The 15,615-nt window shown below is 39.4% G+C and overlaps 1 protein-coding gene across 3 annotated transcripts in view; it reads left to right on the forward strand.

Annotated features, from left to right (window-relative positions):
- The first annotated feature begins 1,427 nt into the window (after window positions 1-1,427).
- SLC35D1 (solute carrier family 35 member D1) overlaps window positions 1,428-15,615 on the forward strand; it is a 61,814-nt gene continuing 47,626 nt past the window's right edge. The window contains exons 1-8 of one of the 3 annotated variants that reach the window (XM_082358617.1): window positions 1,433-3,053; window positions 3,887-3,920; window positions 4,018-4,104; window positions 4,794-4,861; window positions 6,714-6,785; window positions 7,368-7,436; window positions 9,573-9,675; window positions 14,280-14,372. In XM_082358617.1, coding sequence (XP_082214743.1) covers window positions 2,851-3,053; window positions 3,887-3,920; window positions 4,018-4,104; window positions 4,794-4,861; window positions 6,714-6,785; window positions 7,368-7,436; window positions 9,573-9,675; window positions 14,280-14,372 — 729 coding nt within the window. In that variant the 5' untranslated portion in view covers window positions 1,433-2,850. Of the gene's footprint in view, window positions 3,054-3,886; window positions 3,921-4,017; window positions 4,105-4,793; window positions 4,862-6,713; window positions 6,786-7,367; window positions 7,437-9,572; window positions 9,676-14,279; window positions 14,373-15,615 lie in introns of all 3 variants that reach the window. The other 2 variants (XM_082358619.1, XM_082358618.1) reach the window with 2 other exon arrangements.

Consider the following 15,615-nt stretch of genomic DNA (forward strand, 5'->3'; position numbering starts at 1 on the left):
TCTATAGGATGGACCACATCAATCATGATGCATCTAGCTGATAGAATTCTCTGCAGCCATTAAAAAGAATGAGGTAGAGTTTCTTTACTGCCACAGAAAGGCCTTCAAGGAATAAAAAGTGAAAAGAGAAAGGTTGCATAATCATAATGATAATAATAGTAATTATTATCATTAGGAACACTTGTAAAGTGTGTACTATATTCTAAGCATTTAACTTTATTAACTTACTTAATTCTCATCACCACCCTATGAGGTGGGTGCTATTGTTATCTCCATTTTACAGATGAGGGAACTGAACCACTGTAACATCAAGCAACTCGCCGGAGATCACAAAACTAGTGTCAGAGGCAGTATCTGGTTTGAGCATCAGTGTTTTTACCTGGTTCTCTCCATTTATGTTAAAAAATGTATAACAATACATGTCTGTAAATATATGTGTATGTATGTATATGCATATGTGTGTGTATATGTATTTGTATAGGCACAGAAAGTGGCTCTACAGCCTCGAGATGGTTAGCAGTTGCTTTCTCTGAAAAACGTGTTGGGGTGAGAGAGGAAGAGAGCAAGATAGTTATGCGATACAAGTCTCTTTTGCTTGTTTGCTTTTGTAATGAGGGACATTATTATTTTAATAATTATTTTTTTCACAAGGGATGTTTCTCAAAATATAACTTTCTAGTTATTTTTCTTCTGCTGCCAGCAGTTAAGGAAGAAATTTGGCCACTTCTTTCATTGTTGAAAAGTTATACCATTCGCTGATTCATTTAGCAAAAACATCTGAAGTGTGCTAGATGTCCCTGCCTCACCCAGCCCTCAAGGAGCTCACTGTCAAGTGGAACAGACTGACATGTAAATATATAATTCCAGAGCCTCTATAAAGGGGATGCACAAAGATGCAGTGGGAGAAGCACAAAGGAGAGATGTCATTTCTGTGGAGGGCAAGGAGAGGCGGTGTGAAGAAAGGTGCCCAGAGAGGAGATAATATTTTGCCTAAATACTGAAAGAAAAGTAACAGTTCTTCAGGAGACAGTGGAGGGGAGGGAGAGAAAAAGCACCCCAGATGTAGGGAATATGGGAGTAAAGACACAGAAGTAAGGACACAGGAACCCACATTATTCTTCAGGGAACTGGGTGTAGTTTGATTTAGCTGAAGCCTAGGGAGGAAAATGTAAGGACGGCAGGAGCCATGTCACCTAAGGCCTTGTGGACTGTGTTAAGAATTTCATCCTGTGTGCCAGTTTTTCCTAAGGAGCAGTCAAAGAACACAAGTGTCCCCAGGATAACATAAAATATATAAATCAAAAGATATACATACAATGGAATATTATCTAGCCTTGAAAAGGAAGGAAATTCTGACACATGCTACATGTGGATGAACCTTGAAAATATTATGCTAAATGAAATAAGTCAGACACAAAAGGACAAATACTGTATGATTCTACTTGAGATACCTAGAATAGTCAAATTTATAGAGACAGAAAGTAGAATAGCGGTTACTAGAGGATGGAGGGAAGGAGGAATGAGGAATTATTGTTTAGTGGTTTCATAATGTCAGTTTGAGATGACATGAAAGCTCTAGAGAAGGGTAGTGGTTAAGAGTTGCACAACAATATGAATGTACTTAACACCACTGTATTGTACACTTAAAAAGTGTTGAAATAATAAATTTTATATTATGCATATTTCACCATAATAAAAACCAGGTAAAGATGGTAAATTTTGTGTTATGTATATTTTACCATAATTTTAAAATATGGAAAAATGTTTTAAAGATATGGACAAAATATTTAGATAAATAATTCAAAGTTATTTTTCTGTCGACATTAAAATTAGATATGTCATTTCTTTGTTTAAGCTGGTAATAATGATTTGTTTCTCTTATATAACAATGTCTACTGTTTACTGAAAACCTGTTTTATATCCAGAGATGAGGAGATGTAGGCTCAGAGAGTTCAACTAACTGACCCAAGGGCACACAGCTAGTGAGGGGGCATTTCTAGGAAACCCAGAATTGGAACTCAGCTCCTAACACCTTACTCTTTCACCTACCCCCAAGCCACTTTATTATCTTGCTACTTTTTGGATATGGCAGTACAATCTCAAAGACAGTATTGTATGGTGTTTTCTGGGTTCAGAAACCGTAAGAAATCTGAGGCAACGCAGACTGAAATATTGAACAGTTGAATGTTTACTCTTGATCCACATCTGATACTTTTTAAGGGCTTCGGCCCTCTGCAAGAGAGACCAAAATAGCGTTCGAGTGAGGCTAGACCCACGCACATTGTTAACTACTCAGCCAGCCACCTGTTACCGATTGGAGGAGGGTCTGTATTTTGGTTGCGGCAGTTATCTGGAAAATACGGCTCTCAGCCCCCCAGCCGCCAGCCTCCGCATCCCAGGTACGCGGCCCCCGAGACACCCGGCGCGGGCTTGCGCGCAGGCGCTATCCGGTCGTTTCCTTCCGCGAGTGTGTTGTGCTGCTAGGCGTCTTGGTGTCCTCGAGTGGTTCCCCCTAAGGTTCTTCTCCCTCTGTCCGGGACGCAGGGTCGCCACTGCCCCTTCTCCGGGCCCTCTCCGAGCCCTGCCCAGGCCGAGCCAGGCGCGGCCCCTCCCCTCTGACCCCGCGTTGCACAATGCCCGACCAAAGTCCCCGGGCGTGTGAACCACAGCGTCCCTGCCCCTGGGCGGGCGTGGGCGGCGGCCGCGCGGGGAGCCGAGGAGGCGGCCGCAGCCGGCTCAGTACACTGGCCCCGGTCCCGCGAGTCCACGCGAGCTGCCGCCTCAGACCCCCGCGTTGCTCGGCCCCGCCGCCCGCCGCTCCCCTCGCAGGCCGCCGCCACCGCCGCAGCCATGGCGGAAGTTCATAGACGTCAGCAGGCCCGGGTTAAAGGAGAAGCCCCCGCGAAATCCTCCACACACAGACATGAGGAGGAGCTGGGGATGGCGTCGGCCGAAACGCTGACCGTGTTCCTGAAACTGCTGGCCGCTGGCTTTTACGGCGTGAGCTCCTTCCTCATCGTGGTGGTCAACAAGAGCGTGCTCACCAACTACAGGTAGGGCCGAGGCGGCGGCGACCTAGGCCGCGGAGAGGAGCGGGCGGCGGCGGCGGCTGGGCGCCGGCTCCCTGGACTTTGCCTGCAAAGTTAGAGCTGAATAAAGTTGGGCGGGAGCCGGGGAGGGAGGGCGGGCGGGCGGCTGATACGCGGCCGGGGCGGCGGAGCCGGCTTGCGCGCCGGCCCGGAGTGGGAGTCCCGCTCCCGGCGCCGAGCTCGGGACTGCCGGGCGAGCGTTCGGGGCCGCGTTCGGAAAGCGCCTGCCCTGCCCGCCGTGCAGCGCCCTGGAAACCCTGCCCTTCGGAGCGACGGAGCGGAGCTGCTTCGTGACTTTTCTGACTCCTGTGCATGTCAGGCTGGGAGGCGGGAGAGGGATGCCCGGCCTTCCCCGCAGCCTGGGCTGGGGTCCGGGACTTCAGGGTTCTCCGACTTCGCTGATAGACAGCCTCTGGGGACCTGCGCATCCTCAAGCCCATTTAAGATGATTGTGATGCTGCCACTGGGACCCCGAGGCAGAAGCATTTTATTTTTTAAATGTGTGAAACTGTTCAAGAGATGTATGTCTTCACTTCCAAGAAAAATCCGTTACAGGCAGCCGACTGAAATTGTAGAATCGGACAAGATGAGACAAGTGGCAGCCCGAGGCTACAAAATCAGCGGTGTTGCCTGACAACCGGCAGGGGTTTTTCTCAGATTGTCATTTGGATGAGGGGTAGACGTTGGTGTGTTTTGTATCAGAATGCATGGTAAGGTTGCCGATGTGCAAATTGAATTCACCGAGCTCGGGTTTTTCTGACCCTGTGTTTTTTTTGTTTTCTCTACCATTTTTGTAGATTTCCCTCCTCACTATGTGTTGGACTTGGCCAGGTTAGTTGGAATCTTCAGCATTACGTGGTTTTTGTCGTTAGAACTTCTGAATGTGTCTTTATATGTAGAACAGTGAATCTGTGTTCTCTGTTTACAGATGGTGACCACAGTGGCAGTACTCTGGGTTGGAAAGGCACTCAGAGTAGTCAAGTTTCCTGACTTTGACAGAAATGTACCTCGAAAGGTAAAAAAGAAAAAAAAAAAGTAATACTTTATGTTCTGAACAGAAGTCACTATATATATTTTTCATCAGTGCCTTACATATTTAAAAATTGCAGCCTTGAAATTGCCTAATCCAGAGTGGGTATAATGAAGGCAAAGAATAAATGTATTAATGTGTGTTTTTAAAAAGTCCCACAGTCTCTTTAAAGTTAAGAAAAAGTGCCCCTAGATCTTGTGTTCTGTTTTAATTATTGAACACTTGCTGGGATTACAATCATTTTGCATTTTCTACGTCCATCTAATCTAGCCAGTGTATCCTGCATTCATTATTCTTTGGGTTTATTTTCTTATTCTTCCATCTGCCTCTGCTTGACTCCACCTGAAGATGAAATGCCTTTCCTTTTTCTGCTGACATCAGAACAATGGGCTCTACATTATCATATTGTAAAGAAAGATGTTGTTGTCCCATATGGTTTGATCATATTCATATTTGTGTTTCTTTTTTCCCCTCCATTCTTTCTGCAGAGAGCTATTTATCTGGGAGTAATGTTGTTTGGGTGCTTCATGGGGGCCAAAATTGTGTGTAAGAACTAATCTTGTGTTTTAAGTAGAAAGAATTTGATCATATAAACAAAACTGTTTCTGTTTGAAAGGACCTTGTTTTAGCTGTCTTTATTATTGAGTTTTGTTATCCCTTTTTAAATTTTCTAGACGTTTCCACTACCTCTACTATATTTTGGGAACCAAATCACGGGACTGTTCAGCACAAAGAAACTGAAGTATGGATAACTTTATTTTACTAGTGAGGTTAATATAATGTGTTCTTAAAATTGTACTTGAAAATGTCAAATGTTTAACACATTGTTAATGATTCTGGAAAAATGAAAGGACCAGAAAATCTCTTAAGTTTGAAGAGAAAGGAGTTTTTTGTTTGTTTGGGGTTTTTTTTTCCCTTCACTTTGATGATAAAAGTCTTAAAATGTTGTAAAATACTGTGATGGGAGATTTTCATTATTTTTCCAGACCTATAATAGTGAAGGATATATGTTAGGCTTCTGAGATTTCAATTCGTTAGTACAATTCATAAATAGTATATTTTAGGCAAATTCCACAAGTAAAATTAGATGGTGGATATGAAAACTTTTGTAGTTTTTCCTTTTTTTTAAATTTTTAATAGTAATCTTTTATTTATTTATTTATTATTTTTATATTTATTTTTGGCTGTGTTGGGTCTTCGTTTCTGTGCGAGGGCTTTCTCTAGTTGCGGCAAGCGGGGGCCACTCTTCATCGCGGTGTGCAGGCCTCTTCACTATCGCGGCCTCCCTTGTTGCGGAGCACAGGCTCCAGACGCTCAGGCTCAGTAGTTGTGGCTCACGGGCCTAGTTGCTCCGTGGCATGTGGGATCTTCCCAGACCAGGGCTCGAACCCATGTCCCCCGCATTAGCAGGCAGACTCTCAACCAGTGCGCCACCAGGGAAGCCCTGTAGTTTTTCTTTTAACATGAGGTAGTTAAAATAGCATCAGATGGAACCCTGATACAAATATGATCAACATTTTACACATGGCCATATGATTGTAGAGGCAGCATTTTCACTTTTAGAAAGAAGCAGTAGCTCTCTACTCCATGACAACACTTATTATCCTCTAACTTCCCAATTCTTGGCTTTTCCACTTAAAGAGTGTATGTATCAGGTATATGTGATGTTAAAAGTATACACTTAGGGAAACCATTTAACAGAAGCCCATGGCTTCACCACTGTCAACGTGAGCTAAACCTCTGGCATAATGGGTGATTGTAAAACAGAATGGAGAGATCTCTGAGGGTAGAGACCAAGCTTTTTTCATTTCCTCAGACCCAAGAAACTTGACAGAATGACCACGATGGTATTTCTGGGGAAGGTTCCATGGAAGTCAAATTTATCATGGGTGGGGCATCCTTTTACATCTCATTACCCACTTGGAAAGAAATGCAGACCTTCTGCAAAGTGCTGCTTGTATATAGAGTTTGCTCTTTTTCATCCATTGTCATCCATCCATCCATCCATCTATTCACACCCTATCTTTGATTGCCAGTTAAGTATAAGGCACTTTGGGGTGAGATGAGATAGATTCAGAAATAATTATGTTGCAAGAGGCTGTATGTTTGATAAGTGCAAGCAGAATGCTCTAGGAATTTAGAGAAAGACAGGATTACTTCCACAAAAGGGCAATCAAGGAATGTTTTATGGGGTAAGATTATCACCGATGTTATTTGAAGGTTAGGGGTAGGAAGGGAGGTCAGTCTAGAAAAGAAAGAAGAGGTCTTTTAAAGACTAACATGATTACTGTTCAGGGTGTTTAACATAATAAGCAGGGTAAAATTAAAAGTGTCTGTTATCAGTCTTTGTTAATAGATGTATGTTTTCTACCATTTTATAATTAGTTTGGTGTTTTTCACTTCTGGTAGTTTTATAAAAGCAACCCTTTCAGGCTTTCAAATACTTTCTAGAGAGAAATAAGGATTTAATTTAGTCACAGATTAATCAGCATGGAATTTCCATAATGGAAGGAAGAGATTAGCATTATTTTAAAATACTAATTTTAGAGAATCAAATTTTATTTTACTTAAATATCTTTGTTTTTTTCCTGCAGCTTGCCAATGTTTACAGTTCTGAGAAGGTTCTCCATCCTGTTTACAATGTTTGCTGAAGGAGTTTTACTCAAGTGAGTTAAATTTCTAATATGTCTAGTCTTTAACCAACTTTAATCACCCTGAAAAGGTGCCCAGCATATGTAAGATATTACAGTTATTTGTGTTGTTTCTACTTTATCTTTTGAGAAGTTTAAGCAACTTTCTCCGTTTGCTGTAGGAGTTGATAGTTTATGGCTTCCTTATGGAAGCCTGTCTGAACATGAGATATACTTTCAAGAATTCCTATACCTACTGATGCCACTGGGTGAAGCTGGGTCAGAAGATCAGTATAGGCTTTAAATAGTGTTCATGTCTTGGCTACTTTTACTACAAATGTGTGTGACCATTTTCAACTTAAAGAAATCTGATTAGCAAAAATTCAAACTCAATAATAATAATAACAAATGATAAAAGAAAAAATAAGTATACTTACTTATATAAGAAAGTAAGTTTTTGCTTCATCAGAGGGGTTCTTTTAAACATCCAGTTCTTGGAATCATTTGTTTGCAACTTTTTAAAAAAAAACATATATTTTTTTTGCCTATGTTGCAAAACGAGTCTTTGTAAATAACTAAAGCCACATGTATGTATTTTTTAATTATTTTATTTTGTAGGAAGACTTTTTCTTGGGGTATTAAGATGACTGTATTTGCAATGATTATTGGAGCCTTTGTAGCTGCCAGGTAAGATGTGGGCCTATATAAAATCTATGAGAGTACATTAGAATTTATCAGTAATTATTGATAATAAATGATCAATTACCAATAAAGAGATTTTTTTTATAGGCTAAATAAGAATCATGTTTTTGAAAAGTAAAAGACTTTTAAAAGTTAAATCTTTTTGGCTGTATGAAGATTAAGGCTAGCAAAATCAGATTCTTGGGATTCTTAAAAGTTAAATTCATTCTAAAAGTTCATTCATTCATTCATTCAAAAGGTTAAATTAGAGTTTATTATGCTATCTTCTGTTTATTGAGCATACACCATGTGCCATACAATATGTTTGGTATTTTTACACATATTATTTATGTATTTTTCACAACCACTCTGAAAGGTATGGGTATAATTTTCCTACTTATATTGAGAAAACTAAAATCTAAGTTCAGTAGCTTGCTCAAGGTCACACAGCTAGTAAATGGCAGAGCTGGAATTTGAATCTGTGCCTGACTCCAGAGCCTGTGTGCTTTTATAAACCACGTGACGTTCTTTTCCTTTGCATGCTGCTAAAGAAAATAGTGTCTCAGAGAAGGCAAATGATAATAAATTATTTGCCTTATGGGAAATAAATAATAGAATTGCTTTATTTGGTTTCACCTAAGGTATCACAAATGCCGTAACTTAGATATTCTATTAAAGCTTTTTTCCATTGTTCTTAAGTTTTAATTTTAAAGTGAATGGCGAAAATGTATACCCAAAGAAATTTGAAATTGAAATGATGAGTGGAAGCCTTCTACAACATTTTACTCAGCCCAGACCATGCATGTGTGGGTTTGCTAATGCCGCAAATTCTGTCTGACTTTGTATTTTCCATCTGGGAGTTCCAGTGTGCTTCTTGAATTGGCTCATTTACCTTCATCATATCCCTGTAGTGTAGGTGGGGGGAAAGTACTATAAGTCAATTCTACTCCACCCTAACTCTCAAAGTGAAATTTCATTCAAAAAAAAAAAAAATAGAGTAGTTAGTTACTAGAATTTCATTATATAGCTGACTGCTTTTCCCTCTAGGTAACCTTCCTCCTTGGAGAAAAATTCTATACGAGCCTCCTACCTTTCTTTTTAAAGGTGCCCTACTAATCTTTGAAGCATTTCATTGAAGCTGGTGCTATCTAAAATAGAGCAAAACAACAGGAGTTTCTCAGGGCTAACTCTGGCCTGCAAAAAGTTTCTGAGGCAGATTGCTATCTGGTAGAACCTTTTACTTGGGAAAAAAATTTGGAGGAAGAGAGTCTGGAGTTAGAGGGTTGTCAGGCTGCTTGGAAGAGGGGTGGGTCATTAGGTAGTTCTGCCCGAAATTGCAGTGGCATAGAGCTCCTCAGAAGTCTGTCCCATGTAGTAGTTTAGCTACAAATAGATAGCACCTTTGCAGAATCACAGAATGCGGGGCCCCTGTTTTAGCTAGGGTGCTAAAGTATGCTGAAGGCGTACTTAGATTTTCATTTATTCTGTTCAGTTTACTAAGGTCTTGTGCCTGGTGCTCTGCTAAATACCAGGAAACTTCAGTTTCCCTAATCCCACTAGTTACATCTAGTAGGCTCATTAGGCAATTATTTTAAGTATTTGAGTTCCCACTATGTGCTTAGACACTGATGTAGCCTGATCTCAGAACTAACCACCTTCCACACTTCAGAAATTCCACCCAGTGGCCCAACCACCTGTGCAAGACAGCCCTACCTTTTGTGTGAACCTTTGAAAAATGATGTGTTAACAACTTCATTCTCCTTTTGTTTTCCTTATCTGTGAAATTGAGCTCTGATGCTTTCTGCTTGCTTCAGATATATTGTAATGGTGAATTTGGTTGGTTCTTTCTTGTTGTCCGACTTTGAATTCAGAGCAGTGTGCTATTAACTGACGTGGTTGATTATTGCTAATGATTTTGTGTTTAAGTGTTAGTGCTTCTCATTTCTGAAGACCCCCTTACTGATTATGAAATTGCAAACTCTAACCAGGAACCAAGAAATACTAGTAGCTGATAAAATGCCTAATATTCACTTACCTAGATAAGCATATGTTCTTAGAAATATTGTAGTTCAGACTTATTTAAAATTTAATGCATGTTCTTTAAATGTTAGTTGTTATTAAAGTGTTACTTATGTTTTGCAGCTCTGACTTGGCATTCGATCTGGAAGGATATGTTTTTATTCTGATAAATGATGTCCTGACAGCAGCAAATGGTGCCTACGTAAAACAAAAATTAGATTCAAAAGTAGGTAGCAGTCTCACGCTTCTTTAAGAGATGTTAACTGATGTTGGGATTGGTCATGTCAATTCATCAGGGGATAAAGAGGGGAATAAGGAAAAATACTTACAAAAGATGGGAAATGCCTGTACCTTGGTGCTCACGTAAGAAACTTTATTTTCTAATTAGCAATTAGATTTTACTGTTGGCTTTTCTGGAAGGGACTGGGTGAATATTGACTTTGAGAGGGATAGTGATGTAAGTAAGGGGTGTTCATTAGAGAAAAGTGTCATAAACATTCATGGCTGTGTTCTAGGGGACTTGGTGAGGGACCTGGACAAGAAAGAAGTATCTGGAAGCTCTTGAGCAGATTTCAGAAGTGAGTTGGAAGTGGCTGCAGAACAAGAATGGACTTTGCATATTTGTCCTACAAATATTGTAGTCCCTCAATATCCGTGGGGGATTGGTTCTAGGAACCCCCGAGATTAACAAAATCCTCGGATGCTCAAGTGCCTTATATAAATGGAGCAGTATTTACATGTAACCTATGTACATCCTCCCATATACTTTAAGTCATTTCTAGATTACTTATAACACCTAATACAATATAAACGCTATGTAAATAGTTGTAAGTACAGTGTAAATGCTGTGTAAACAGTTGCCTGCGTGGCAAATTCAAGATTTGCTTTTTGGAACTTTCTGGAACTTTAATTTTTTTTTTCCGAATATTTTCCATCCACTGTTGGTTGAATCCTCAGATGCAGAACCCATTGATATGGAGGGCCAACTGTAATGGGAAACATAGGCAGTATTAGAATCTCTCTCTTTCAGGGGCAATACCAAGTTTCCTGGCCTAGATCTCATACACCTGAACTTCACATACCCCGCTCTTTTTCCTTCAACTGCAGCATGCACATGAAGGCTTTAAAGATATTTTTATTTGTCTAATATATACGTTGAATATAAACACACCAAATTTTATTTTGAGGTCAAGCCAGACCATCAGAAAGCTGAGCACTCAAGCCATGTTACTTGTACTACATTGTGGTATAGGATTGCATTATTGTAAGGAGAAGCTACATGGAACTCAGCTTTATATATCATAGGGTTGTTATTGAAGGAGTTGTCCTTTCTATTATAATGGATCCTATATGAAGACCCACATGAGATTGTTATCATAGATACCATCATAGTTTTTCCTAAGCAGCTGGTGTATTTTTATCTCATATTTAAGTCTTATAACTTGACCATAGCTTTATCTTATTTTCCTACCCCTGTGTTCTCATCAGTCAGATGACCATATCTGCTTAGTTTTTAGTTGGCTCTATTATATGTACAGTATTTCTGAAACTACTTCAAGTCCTTTTTTGGGGTTCAGATCATAAATACAAATGCCCTACCTGCTTGATAGTAGTATTAGTATAGAGTTTATATCATCTTGGCGGGTGGCTTTGCCTTCTTCAGAAAGAACCGTAGAATATATGGCCATCCCAGTAGTTTTCATTATTTTGAATAATCTAGAATGTTTATTTTGAATAACCCGGAAGAACTAGGGGCAGTATAGATCTAGTTTCAGCAAATTTTCTTTGAATATACCCTTTATGTCTTCTCCGTTTATTTGCCTTGATGACTCTGTATGATGATTGCATTTTAATGGAAGCTACTATTAAAAAACTTAATCTTTGTGCAATAGCTAGAGAAAAGGGAACAGTTAGAGATTTAGTTTTACTCTGGTTTTTTGCTGCTTTGGAAATATGTAGTAATAATAACATTTCATTTCTCCAGTAGCCTCAGCTGTCTAAAACAGTACTGTTGAGTACAGTTCTATGATGATGGAAATCTGTTATCTCTGCTGACCATTAATGGTAGCCACTAGCCACATGTAGCTGTTGAACACTTGATAAGTGACGGCACAACTGAACTGGTAGTTTAACGTAATTATAATTAAATTGAAATAGCTGCATTTGGCCAGTGGTTACTATATTGGATAGCACAATCTAGAATACATCCTAGAACCTAGAAAAAAAGCAAAGAGGGTTTCTGAGTATTTTATTCCCAGGGGAGCCTTTTAGTTCCTCACTCAGAAATGACTTATGGCTTACTTATATTAGAACTTTTAAGCATATTGATCTGCTTTTCACAGTTCATGGATTAGGAGCAACAATCCTATCTGGAGGCAGAGGCTTATCAGCAATATAGAAGCTCAGCTAATAACAAGAGAAACAGGAAAACTGTGAAAGTCAGATGGAACTACTCAAAGATGGACAACACCATATAAAAACACTATGCAATAATGCATGCTAATGATGATGCCCTAAATTAAATTGTAGTCATTGTGCTCTGTTTAAGAAAACGGGAAAAGATATTTAAAACAGTTTTAACAAGTGAAAAGAAAACAGTTTGGCATTTGTCAGCTGTCTGGATGGGGTGTGTGTGTGTGTGTGTGTGTGTGTGTGTGTGTGTGTGTGTGTGTGTGTGTGTGTAGGCATCCTCTACTTCCTGGATAACACTCATGTCTCTTGCTGTTGGAGCACCTGATGTTAAAGGTTGTTTTGTCCTACTGTGGCTTTTTTCTTGCTGCCTTAGAAATCAGGCACACCTTTTCATTGATGCTGTGGTGGCCATAAGCAATCAGTTATTTGGTTTATCCAGCAGGCAGTAGGGCCACAATGAGATGCTTTTAATCAGGAGTTTTATTACCTATCATTTCAGAACTGCTTATAATCATGGTCCTTTGAGCATGAATCACATGACATAAAGACTTAGTGCTGCATTTCAGACCTGAATGCAGCTACTGAATTTAAAACATTTTTAACTCAAAAGAAATCACACAAATAACATGTATTTATAATAGTATTAGTAGAAAACATAGATAAGCAAGAGGAAGAAAATATAAATCTTTCTTAATTCCACCATTGAGTGAGAAGCACTGTTTTTGTAGATACCCTTTTGTAAGAATGTGTGTTTGTGTGTATGTGTGCATGTACACACTTAACTATGAGAAAAACTTAAAAGAGTGATGATATATGTTTTCTAACCTGTATTTTTCATTTAGTACTGTTTCATGAACACTTTCCTCATCAATCAGTATTAAACATATTTAGTGGCTGCATAATATTTCATTGTATGGTTGTATCATAGTCTAATCAACTAGTTTTCTGTTGTTGGCTATTTGTTTCCAGTTTTTCAAAGCTGCTTTTGATATAGCACAGGGAACTCTGCTCCGTATTCTGTAATAACCTAAATAGATACATAAAAAAGAATAGATACATGTATATGTATAATTGAATCACTTTGCTTTACACCTGAAACTAACACAACATTGTTAACTCTACTCCAATATAAAATAAAAATTTAAAAAAAAAGCTGCTTTTGAGAAGGTAGTTTGACTTTTCATATCACTTGGTGATCTTTCAGTCACAGAAGTTAGGCAGATATTATGCCCCTGTCCTCGCTATTCCTTTACCCCCCCTTTACCCTCCAAACTCAGGCCTACTTTTTTAGGTGACTGCTTCCTGCTGAATGTCCCAGAATTCTGTGAATCAAAGGTGGACCCACAGTTCTCATAGACTCCCTGTGTTTGAAGATGTGTGTGGTCTTTTGTTGCTCCCCAGTGGCTGAGGGCACAACTAGTCATACCATATTTTGGGAATTGTAGGGTAATCTTTTTTTTTTTTAATGTTTATTTAATTTATTTATTTTTGGCTGTGTCGGGTCTTAGTTGTGGCACGCCGGATCTTTTGTTGTGGCGCTCGGGCTCTTTGTTGCGGTGCGCGGGCTTCCCTCTAGTTGTGGCGTGTGGTCTCCAGAGCGCACAGTCTCAGTAGTCGCGACGCATCGGCTCTCTAGTTGTGGTGCACAGGCTCCAGAGCATGTGGGCTCTGTAGTTGCAGCACATGAGCTCTCTAGTTGTGGCGCACAGGCTCAGTAGTTGCGGTGTGAGGGCTTAGCTGCCCCATGGCATGTAGGATCCCAGTTCCCCGACCAGGGATCGAACCCGCGTCCCTTGCATTGGAAGGTGGATTCTTAACCACTGGACCACCAGGGAAGTCCCTGTAGGGTAATCTTAATTTTCTTTCTTTTTTTTTCTTTCTTTCTTTTCTTTTCTTTTTTTTCTTCTTAATCTTCATTGTACTTCCCATATACATTTTGAGAAATACTTCACTGGGAAGTCATGTCTGTCTATGTTGGTCTAGGTGTGAGTCTTTGTGTCTGTTAAATTGCACTCTGTTATAGTTCTGAAAAGCCCAAGACTAACTTGGTGACTTTTATTCTGGTCTGGAAAGGGAAGGGCTCCAAGGACGTGTTTCTATAGAGAGATATGTTTGTGTTCAAAATAACCTCTTTTCTCCTTGCTGTTGTGAGGCAGCCAGTTGATGTCATTTTTATTTCTCTGATCTTAAGCACTCAAGGAATTTATTTCAAATAAACTTGAAATCTTGTAAGTTTGCATTTTTTTTTTGAAAGCTTAGGTTATTTCTTAATGTTTGCAAGACTTCTGACTTGACTAATTTGGTGTGTATGTTGTGGGGGAGGGGTGTGTGTTTGTAATGGGGGGTGGCATTCTGTACAGGGTTGTCTCTCTCTGTCTACTGGAACTAAATGAAACACCTAATTTTTTACTCTCCTAGGAGCTGGGAAAATATGGTCTGCTCTATTACAATGCACTGTTCATGATTCTGCCCACCCTAGCCATTGCATATTTTACGGGAGATGCGCAAAAGGTAGGACTTTCTAATTATGGCTTCATGGCTTATGTTTTTGAATTTTATTTTTATTTGTATGACCGAGAGATAGACAGTTGGGTTGTTAAAAAGTAATGTTCTTAGTAAGTGACCAAAGACTGAGAATTTACTTTTTAGCTTGCTAATGTCATGCTAACCTTCTTGGATAGTACTAAAATAGCTTAAAATAGCTCTGGCTGTCGACATAAAAATAGTGCATGCCAACTAGTGTCCTTCTCTTACGTGCCAGAAGGATAGAGGAAGGGAATTTTTACATTTCTACTAAACTACAAAATAGGAATAGTAGCAAACTATCCTTGAGAAACAAAAAATCCAGAAGTAGTAGAATTCTTCAAACCTAACAAAACGCTTGGTATCTCTAGAAGCTCTCAGTGTTGGTGTACAATTGTCATCCTGGCTTAAATCCCAAGCTGTTTTTTTCCCCTCAGGAGATATTTAGCCGTGTGGTGACTTAACCATATAAATAGCAACGAATAGAATAGTTTACTCATTTTCTGCAAATGTTTAGCTAAATAAATCCAGAATAAAGTAGCAAACTAAATCCAGACAAGAATTTTTCTCTGAAACACATATTCATAGGATAAAAATCAGTAACATTTTGTTAGAATTCACAGAATTTTGCAAACTTAATGGAAATCTAGAATTCTGCCAAGGATTTTGGTACCAAGATTCCTCCTAATGATTCCCCTGGCTAGTAGTTTCTTCAGAATAAATGTATTGATTATTTATTATAATGACAGCGACAAGTTCCACAAATCAGTGGGGACCAAAATAAAGACAAGGTTTTTAGAAGTAGTTAGACTTTTAAAAATTGTTCTTGAATCAGAGGTAGGAGAAGACTGACTGCTTATAAAGCTGTTTTGTTTTTTTCCTCAAGAACTCTTTCTTTTAAAACTGGCAAAGAACATATGTAAATGTTTTAATGAACTGTGACCTGGCTATCAGCAGGCCTAGAAATGACTCCAAAGCAGGAAACTACTGTAGAGCTGTTGCTCTAAAAATAAAGGTGTTGAATGAGTTTTTTGTGGCTGTGAAAAAAGTGGGAAGAGAAACTAACATTTATTGAGTCCCTATTATGTGCTAGTCACTTTATATATACCATGTAATATAGTCCCCATAACAGCTGTAGGAAGTTTGAATTAACCCTATTTTACCAAGGTGGAAATAGAGGTTCAGAGAGACTGAATAACTTGCCCAACATCAGACTGTCAGCAGGTAGTAG

Source organism: Balaenoptera borealis (assembly GCF_965194805.1).
Source record: "Balaenoptera borealis genome assembly, chromosome: 1".
Lineage (NCBI taxonomy): Eukaryota > Metazoa > Chordata > Mammalia > Artiodactyla > Balaenopteridae > Balaenoptera > Balaenoptera borealis.